Raw genomic sequence first — 10,252 nt, forward strand, 5'->3', positions numbered from 1 at the left:
GTTGTGGGTGACATTTTAAGATGTTATTTTTGCTTAAATCCTTGATGTAATCCATTTAGGTGAGTCAGAAAGGTATGTGTAGACATGTATGTGTAAGGTAACTCTCACCCCGGGCCCGTCGTTTCCAGCAGTACCTTCGGTTCCTTTCTCACCAACTGAACCCTAAGGAGAGAAGAGGGGTCAGCAGAACAGGACTGCAGAATGAACCCACCCAGTTATAGCATGGAATACACCACTCTGAAGGGTTACAGCTTGTAGTTCCTTCTAGTGTCTTTGTGGACTTAACCAAGTTTTGGTTGATATTTTCCCCTCCAACACAGATACTTACCACATCTCCTTTAGGACCAGGAGAACCAGGTATACCACTCTCCCCTGGCATCCCCTGCAGGCCTGCAGCTCCTATGTCCCCAACGGTTCCTTTAGTTCCAGACCCACCCTGGGGGAAGAACACACACACAAACAACTATCATATCATGTTTGTGGGAAATAACATGGATATATGAGGTTATCATTACATTGTTAATCTGCATTAAGCCTCCATCGTGGAAGAGATATCATTTGACAACCTGGTTAAATGACTGAATGAATAAAGACACAAATAAGTGATGTGGTATAGTACTTACCTTTGACACAAATAAGTGATGTGGTATAGTACTTACCTTTGGTCCCTCTGGTCCTGGCCCCCCTGAAATACCTTTGGGCCCCGGTAGTCCGTTAGTTCCCACATCACCTCTCTCTCCTGGGATGCCACGCTCACCCTGCGATACAATCACCCACTGGTCAGCTACAAACAACATCTTTACAGCACTCTATGTTATAAACAGGGCCTTGTGTTTTAGTTATCATGTCACATGACCTGGATTTTAAGCTTTTTTCAGAAATGAGAATTAGACCAAAAAATTAAAGCAATTGTCTGAAGATGGTGCTGGACCATCTGACATTAAAAAAAATGGGACAGTTTGATGAAAAAGCTTTACATGAAGATTAAAATCCAGGTCATGTGACATGATTAACAAAAACACAGTGCCCTAGTTACAAACCTTATTTTAGTAGTGAAGATAAGGACTGAACTCAAACAAAACCGCATTGGGGAAAAAACGGCATTTTGCCACACGATAGGTTTCCATTATGTATTAGGTAAATGCATCTTCCAACTGAAATCATCATCATATTGATATTTTTTCAATACAGAAGTACAATTACCTAATACATAATGGAAACCTATCATAGGTTTTGTGGCATTTTGCCACACGATAGGTTTCCATTATGTATTAGGTAATTATACTTCTGTATTGAAAAAATATCAATATGATTTCAGTTGGAAGATGGGAGGCTCCTTTTAGGGTCTAGGCAGGGTAAAGCACTATGTTGACAACTGATGATGTAAAGAGGCCTTCATTGAATCATTTGAGTGAGTGAGTGAGTGAGTGGTGAGTGAGTGGAGTGGTGAGTGAGTGTGAGTGAGATGAGGAGTAGTGAGTGAGTGAGTGAGTGAGTGAGTGAGGTGAGTGAGTGAGTGAGTGAGTGAGTGAAGTGAGTGAGTGAGTGAGTGAGTGAAGTGAGTGAGTGAGTGAGTGAGTGAGTGAGTGAGTGAGTGAGTGAGTGGTGAGTGATGAGTGAGAGTGACCTTTACCTTATCACCATTGAGCCCAATGCCGCCTGTTGGTCCAACTGGACCAGGAAGTCCCTCACAATGAAAAACAAACAGGTTCAAATATTCGACAACTTCCTGTGAACAACTTACTATGGTTATGAACCAATTAACTAGAAGGTGCATCAAAAGTCACTCCACTCCACCCAGGGCCTACAACTGGTTATGATGACGTCACTACATTTTGACATATCATTCAATTGAACCTAACAGAATTAGTTGTGGGGTGACATTTTAAGATGTTATTTTTGCTTAAATCCTTGATGTAATCCATTTAGGTGACTCAGAAAGGTGTGTGTAGACATGTATGTGTAAGGTAACTCTCACCCCCGGCCGTCGTTTCCAGCAGTCACTTCGGTTCCTTTCTCACCAACTGAACCCTAAGGAGAGAAGAGGGGTCAGCAGAACAGGACTGCAGAATGAACCCACCAGTTATAGCATGGAATACACCACTCTGAAGGGTTACAACTTGTAGGTCCTTCTAGTGTCTTGGACTCTGGAGTACTTTGTGGACTTAACCAAGTGTTGGTTGATTTTCCCTCCAACACAGATACTTACACCATCTCCTTTAGGACCAGGAGAAACCAGGGATACCCCTCTCCCCTGGCATCCCCTGCAGGCCTGCAGCTCCTATGTCCCCAACGGTTCCTTTAGTTCCAGACCCACCTGGGGGAAGAACACACACAGAAACAACTCTCATATCATGTTTGTGGGAAATTACATGGATATATGAGGTTATCATTACATGTTAATCTGCATTAGGCCTCCATCGTGGAAGAGATATCATTTGACAACCTGGTTAAATGACTGATGAATAAAGACACAAATAAATAAATACATATTTTAAAGTGATGTGTATAGACTTACCTTTGGTCCCTCTGGTCCTGGCCCCCTGAAATACCTTTGGGCCCCGGTAGTCCGTTAGTTCCCACATCACCTCTCTCTCCTGGGATGCCACGCTCACCCTACGATACAATCACCCACTGGTCAGCTACAAACAACGTCTTTACAGCACTGTATGTTATAAACAGGGCTTGTGTTTTAGTTATCATGTCACATGACCTGGATTTTAAGTTTTTTCAGAAATGAGAATTAGACCAAAAAATGAAAGCAATTGTCTGAGGATGGTGCTGGACCATCTGACATAAAAAAAAATGGGACAGTTTGATGAAAAAGCTTTACATGAAGATTAAAATCCAGGTCATGTGACATGATTAACAAAAACACAGTGCCCTAGTTACAAACCTTATTTTAGTAGTGAAGATAAGGACTGAACTCAAACAAAACCGCATTGGGGAAAAACGGCATTTTGCCACACGATAGGTTTCCATTATGTATTAGGTAATTGTACTTCTGTATTGAAAAAATATCAATATGATGATGATTTCAGTTGGAAGATGCATTTTCTCTGCAGATGGGCAGGGTTACTTTCCCCTATTGGGGGTATTCAAATGGGCATCAAATGAATAGATAAATCAGCTATTAACATTTACATTTACATTTAGCATGCAGACGCTCTTATCCAGGCGATTACAAATTGGTAAGTTCAATCATATTCACCTGGTCCCCCGTGGGGAATGAACACACAACCTGCGTGCAAAGCCATGCTACCAACTGAGCCACACGACCATTAGATGGCTTACCCTTGGCCCTGAGCCAGCAGTCCCTCCCTCTCCAGCGATACCTCTGGGAATGACAATACCAAAAACATTAATCACACAAACAGACAGGCTGTTTCAATCCCCTCTTCCACCTTCCTTACTGTCCATCCCCTTCCCTGACACACTTCCTGTATTTATACTTATGCTACATTTTATTATATTCTACTGAGTTCATTTCCTTATTATTTTTGTATTCTTATCTTTTTGCTATTCTTATTGTTGTCACATTGTCGAGAGGGAACCTGCAAGTAAGCATTTCATTGGACTGTGTATACCATGTGTATCGTGGGCATAACGACAAATCAACTCGAACTTGTTTACACAGGCAGCCTAATTTTGATATTTTTCACTAATTGGTCTTTTGACCACCAGAACAGCAATTTTGCCAAGAAGAGGTTGACGTTTATGGGCCAGATCGAAAGTCAAAATTGGTGATATATCTAAACATTTATAAAAAACAAAAATGGTCTTAATTTAAGGTTAGGGTTAGGCAAAAGGTTAGCATTGTGGTTAAGGTTAGGGTTTAAATAAAGATTTTCTGACTTTGTGGCTGTGCCAGCAATGTAATACCCTGCAGACTGCCTCCAGAACATGAGTCATCCCAATAAATGCCAACCTGCTATCAATAATAGGGTAAAGATCCGAATTGTGCTTCCTGTGTAAATGCAGCATTAAATAACCCTGAAACGTTGATGAACCTAATAGTGTGTTGTATATCTATAACTCAACTCAAAACATGTTACATTTCTAGATTCTTACTGTAGATAATGGACTGTGTTTCGTTATGTTGGCAGACTCATGACTGGTTAACATGTGCCTTTGTTTGGTCCATTGCAGGCAAAGGCCACCATACCCAGTCATGAGTCTATCAACAGAACAACATTTAGTTCATTATCTAAAGAAATGATCTATTGTTGAAATGTAACATAAATAAGCTGTAAACAAATCAACTGTAAATAGAGCTTATTGTATGTCACAGTCGGGCGTGATGTCATACCTTACCTCAGCACCTGGTTTCCCAGACTCTCCAGGTGGACCAGCAGATCCAGGTAGACCCTGAAATACATCACACCATGATAGCTCTCATTTCCCCTTTATTGACTAGAACTATCACTAGTCTCTATTCTAGTAAATACAAGGTGAATAAATCCCATGTGAAACAGCTACCTGGAAGCCATTCATACAGGAGGTCCTGTTCTCCTCTCTTCCCTGCAGCTCCCTAAAAGAAGTCAAGTTGACAGGACAACCAGCAGCGGTTTAAGCTTACCATAACCCCATACAGTATTTCATGTTTAAACTGTGTTGGTATGTATCGTTTAATTGAAACATATTAACCAGATACTTACTGCTGAACCAGCAGTGCCACCAGCGCCCATCTCTCCAGCTTTCCCATTAACCCCCTGTATGAGAAACAGTCCTCAGTGGTCAGTGTGTACTATGAGGTACTACAGCAGAGTTCTACCAGCTTACAATGGGAGAAAGCTTAGAATGGAAACTGAAAATGTTTTATTTAAGCAATAAGGCCGAGAGGGTGTGGTAATGCCAATATACCACGGCTAAGAGCTGTTCTTATGCACGGCGCAAGGCGGAGTGCCTGGATACAGCCTTAGCCGTGTATATTGCCTATATATCACAAACCCCGAGTGGCCTTACTGCTATTAAACTGGTACCAACTTAATTAGAGCAGTAGAAATAAATGTTTTGTCATACCGTGGGATACGGTTTGATATACCATGGCTGTCAGCCAATCAGCATTCAGGGCTCGAACCACCAGTTTATATTTGGAATGAACATTGAGGGCAGTTCCACCACCTACAAAATTATTGAACCCCTGATGAGTGTAGTGTACTTTCCTCTGTCCTGCACACCTGGGGTCCCCACTTCTCCTGCCTTACCAGGGTCTCCCTGAGAGGACAAATGAACAATGATCCACAATCAATAACATGTCAATGTTTCCCTCTTCCTATATCAATAAGTAGCATTCCAGTGTCTCTCCTGACATTGTATGGTCCATGGTAGACGCATTCAAACAACTACATATTTCATTCATCATTCTAATGTGATGGGTTTAATGGAGCTGCTTCTACTGTATATTGTGGAAAGGAACACACACACATGATCTCCATAAAGTGCGGGTTACTCACAGTAAGCCTTTTGGTCTACTACACCCATGGTTCCAGCTGGACCTCTGGTACATCTGCCCTGCTGGCCCTGGACCCCCATCCTCTCCTCCTCCTCCCTGAGAGAGAGGGTAAGGGGGAGAGAGAGAGAGAGAGACAGAAACAGAGGTAGGTTGACGTTTGGCCTGTTTATAGATAAAAACATGTATTTACCCTCCCCTGCGTATTTAATATGTTTCTGAACACATTCTACATTAATGTGGATGCTGCCCATGATTACGGATAATCATGAAATGAATCATGAATAATGATGAGTGAGAAATCTACAGACACAACAATTCCTACCCCCCCAAATGCTAAGCTATTGTAATGATGAGAGGTAGGATGTTTTGGGGCCTGATCTGTGTGCATCTGAAACCTTCTTACTCATCATTCATCAGGATTATAATCATGGCAGCAATCCACATTAATGTAGAAGTGTTCAGAAACATTCTATTCTTATTTACAGTAAAGTGACTCCAAAATTACACAAACATTATTACCATTAATTTCTATTGGCAGTAACATAATCTGAAACCACAACCAAAACAAACTGCAAATGCGTCCAACAAGACGGTAGAGTCATTGCGTGCTAGGAAATATGTGACCAATACTAAACTTTTGACCTATATTTTAATACACTATAAGTGGAATTTGTCAAAATACTTATGACCCCTTCAAATGGGGTCACTAGATACATAAAGTGCATTTATTTCAAAACGGTAAAACAGATACCGGTATGTATGAAATCACCTCATATAAAACATTTAAACTCAATTGACTCGCGAGTGGTGCACGCGTCTAAGGCACTGCATCTCAGTGCTAGAAGGCTCACTACAGACCCTGGTTCGATCCTGGGCTGTATCACAACTGGCCGTGGATCGGAGTACCATAGGGCGGTGCACAATGTCGGGTTAGGGGAGGGTTTGGCCGGTGTAGCGTCATTGTAAATAAGATTTGTTCTTAACTGACTTGCCTAGTTCAATAAATATAAAAAATCCAAAATGCTGTAGTATAGAGCCAAATTAAATGTTTAACATCACTGTCCAGATGAATAGGCAGGGGAGTATATATAATACACTCAGCAAAAAAATAAGAAACATCCTTTTTCAGGACTTTTCAAGATAATACGTAAAAATCCAAATAACTTCACAGATCTTCATTGTAAAGGGTTTAAACACTGTTTCCATGCTTGTTCAATGAACACAACAATTAAATGAACATGCACCTGTGAACGGTCGTTAAGACACTAACGCTTACAGACGGTAGGCAAATTAAGTCACAGTTTATGAAACTTAGACAATAAAGAGGCCTTTCTACTGTCTCTGAAAAACACAAAAGAAGATGCCAGGGTCCCTGCTCATCTGCCGTGAACGTGCCTTAGGCATACTGCAAGGAGGAATGAGGACTGATGTGGCCAATGCAATAAATTGCAATGTTCGTACTGTGAGACGCCTAAGACAGTGCTACAGGGAGACAGGACGGACAGCTGATTGTCCTCACAGTGGCAGACCACACGTGTAACAACACCTGCACAGATCGGTAAATCCAAACATCACCCTACGGGACAGGTACAGGATGGCAACAACAACTGCCCGAGTTACACCAGGAACGCACATCCCTCCATCAGTGCTCAGACTGTCCGCAATAGGTTGAGAGAGGCTGGACTGAGGGCTTTGTAGGCCTGTTGTAAAGGCAGGTCCTCACCAGATATCACCGGCAACAACGCCGCCTATGGGCACAAGCCCACCGTCGCTGGACCAGACAGGACTGGCAAAAAGTGCTCTTCACTGATGAGTCGCGGTTTTGTCTCACCAGGGTGATGATCGGATTCGCGTTTATTTGTCGAAGGAATGAGCATTACACAGGAGGCCTGTACTCTGGAGGGGGATCGATTGGAGGTGGAGGGTCTGTCATGGTCTGGGGCGATGTGTCACAGCATCATCGGACTGAGCTTGTTGTCATGCAGCTCAATTCAACGCTGTGCGTTACAGAGAAGACATCCTCCTCCCTCATGTGGTACCCTTCCTGCAGGCTCATCCTGACATGACTCTCCAGCATAACACATGCCACCAGCCTTACTGCTCATTCTGTGCGTGATTTCTGCAAGACAGGAATGTCAGTGTTCTGCCATGGCCAGCGAAGAGCCCGGATTTCAATCCTATTGAGCACGTCTGGGACCTGTTGGATCGGAGGTGATGGCTAGGGCCATTCCCCCCAGAAATGTACGAACTTGCAGGTGCCTTGGTGAAGAGTGGGTAACATCTCACAGCAAGAACTGGCAAATCTGGGTGCAGTCCATGAGGAGGAGTTGCATTGCAGTACTTAATGCACTGGTGGCCCACCAGATACTGACTGTTACTTTTGGAATTTTGACCCCCCCCCCCCTCTGTTCAGGGACACATTATTCCATTTCTGTTAGTCACATGTCTGTGGAACTTGTTCAGTTTATGTCTCAGTTGTTGAATCTTGTTATGTTCATACAAAATATTACACAGTAGTTTGCTGAAAATAAATGCAATTTACAAGTGAGGGGCGTTTCTTTTTTTGCTGGAGTTTATATATACATGTATATATAAATGGGTAGGGGAGTATATATATATATTTCCTGACTCATATCCACACACCATTGGTCCTTGGTGTCCCTCAGGACCCTGGGGAGCCGAGAAGACCCGACAGACCTGAGGAAAGAAAAGGGAGGATTTTAATAAAATGTTGAACTCTTTTTTAGGTGTTCTGTTCATGTACTTCTCATGTCTGTTTCATCTAGGATCAACATAAGCGTATGAATCACCACAAAGGAATTTTTCTTCTGTGATAGAGAATGCTGACGAGAGTAGAGGTGTGTTATCTCCACCCGTGCCCCTGGAAGACCTGGCTCTCAGTGCGTCCTGGGTCACCATCAGCACCTTGTGCACCAAGATGACCCACCCAGTCCTCGCTCACCTTGGGCACCCTGATCACAGAATGGAGTGTGCGTTTGAATGGCATAATATTATTATTATAATTAACCCGGCTGACATTATTCTATAGATTAAAGAGAATCAACCTACCCTTTTGACCAGGTACCCATCTGACCAGGAAAACCTCTACTGCCAGGAGCACCCTGGAAATTACAAATTGGTTTTAACAGAATTTGCTAAATGGTTTTGATTTTAATCAAATAATTGTACTGTTTGCTGTTATTGAATGTACTGAGGAAAGAGAGAAGAGACGAGAGAAGAGAGAGAGAGAAGAGAGAGAGAGAGAAGAGAGAGAGAGAAAGACAAGAAGACAGAGCGACAAAGTTCTTGTAGTGAGTGAAAGAGCTGATTTACTCTCTCTCCATTGGGTCCAGCGGCGCCTGAAGTCCCGGCGTCACCCCGTTCTCCCCTCTTCCCCTCCTCTCCCAAGGGACCCAGCGCTCCATGATCACCAGGTGCACCCTGCAATGACGTCATAATCAAAACAAGATGGCTGCCACATCATACATTAGTGTTTGTATATTTTACTGTATGGCCTTTTAAGAGCACCATAAAATGATTGAATATATTGTTGTTGCACTCAACTTTGGGTGTGGATAAACTTACTTGTCCCTAGGAGCTCAAACTGCTCAACATGCACTAAGCACTTTAAAGCTGGCTCGACTGAAGGAAAAGCCAAGTGGAAAATGTTGATACCCTTGATGTTGTCTTTAACTCATTGCTCGATAATGCAAGAGACATTTCTGTCAAAGGCCCAATAAATGAACTGAACAAGCTGCACTTTGGAGGAAGGCTCAGATAGATATGTACCCCATTCAGAAAGAAACCAGCGCCAGCATAACACCTGCCTTTCAACATAACCTGCCTTTCAACATAACCTGCCTTTCTACATAACCTGCCTTTCTACATCACATGCATGTGTTGAAAGGAGCTTGTTGCTATTGTACATTATTAAACCATGGAATTAGAGAACATTCATTATGACGGGTTGTTATCTTACAGATTCTCCTTTGAATCCAGCCTCTCCTTTGAATCCGGGAACGCCTAAATCACCCTTGTGAGAGAGAAGAATATGATGGATAGATGTTTTCACATGACATTGTTTTTCAAGTCTACTGAAATGTACGATCTCAAGGTTTGAGAATGAGCTTTCCTGACGGCGTTATGAACATGTAGCCATATGATAGCATTTTAACTGGAGCATGGAAACCAGCAGAGTCCTATGACCTTTGTAACAGCTAGGACCTGACAACCATTCTTGGCCAAACAATGAAATGAGTGGTCAAAATTAACACAACAAATCTCTTACCAGTTGGCCCTTAGGCCCGGGCAGTCCAGTGGTTCCCTGTGGTCCGGGGGGCCCCGCAGGTCCAAGCAGTCCAGTCAGACCCTGGATACCTGGAGCTCCCTGGCGTAGAAATCACATCATTATGCTAAAATAGGTATCTAACCTGTGTTCACCCATTGACATCAATTAATGACTTGTCTTACAGGACAGGTGCCTTTGTCTCTGTGACTCTGTACCAGGGCCCATTCTAACAGGAAAGCTGTATTTTACTGTCTCTGTGACTCTGTACCAGGGCCCATTCTAACAGGACAAGCTGTAGTCTACTGTCTCTGTGACTCTGTGCCAGGGCCCATTCTACGCAGAACGGCTGTAGTCTACTGTCTCTGTGACTCTGTCCAGGGCCATTCTAACAGGACAAGCTGTAGTCTACTGTCTCTGTGACTCTGTGCCAGGGCCCATTCTAACAACAGGCTGTAGTCTACTGTCTCTGTGACTCTGTGCCAGGGCCCATTCTACAGGACAGGCTGTAG

At 43.0% G+C, this 10,252-nt stretch overlaps 1 protein-coding gene and 1 long non-coding RNA gene across 2 annotated transcripts in view; both read right to left on the reverse strand.

Moving 5' to 3' along the window:
* Positions 1-4,313: 4,313 nt before the first annotated feature.
* On the reverse strand, positions 4,314-4,714 carry LOC111957614 (uncharacterized). Its single transcript, XR_002876422.2, has 3 exons — positions 4,659-4,714; positions 4,480-4,531; positions 4,314-4,368 (listed from the first exon to the last, which is right to left on the reverse strand). It is a non-coding gene; the product is annotated as an uncharacterized lncRNA (long non-coding RNA).
* Positions 4,715-8,318: 3,604 nt separating this feature from the next.
* Positions 8,319-10,252, reverse strand: part of LOC139023547 (collagen alpha-1(II) chain-like) — an 8,467-nt gene continuing 6,533 nt past the window's right edge. The window contains exons 10-14 of the mRNA XM_070436895.1: positions 9,744-9,842; positions 9,435-9,488; positions 8,789-8,896; positions 8,525-8,577; positions 8,319-8,427 (exon numbers count right to left, since the gene is read on the reverse strand). Coding sequence (XP_070292996.1) covers positions 8,319-8,427; positions 8,525-8,577; positions 8,789-8,896; positions 9,435-9,488; positions 9,744-9,842 — 423 coding nt within the window. The remainder of the gene's footprint in view (positions 8,428-8,524; positions 8,578-8,788; positions 8,897-9,434; positions 9,489-9,743; positions 9,843-10,252) is intronic.

The sequence above is a fragment of the Salvelinus sp. IW2-2015 genome, linkage group LG33, assembly GCF_002910315.2.
Source record: "Salvelinus sp. IW2-2015 linkage group LG33, ASM291031v2, whole genome shotgun sequence".
NCBI classification, from domain to species: Eukaryota; Metazoa; Chordata; class Actinopteri; order Salmoniformes; family Salmonidae; genus Salvelinus; species Salvelinus sp. IW2-2015.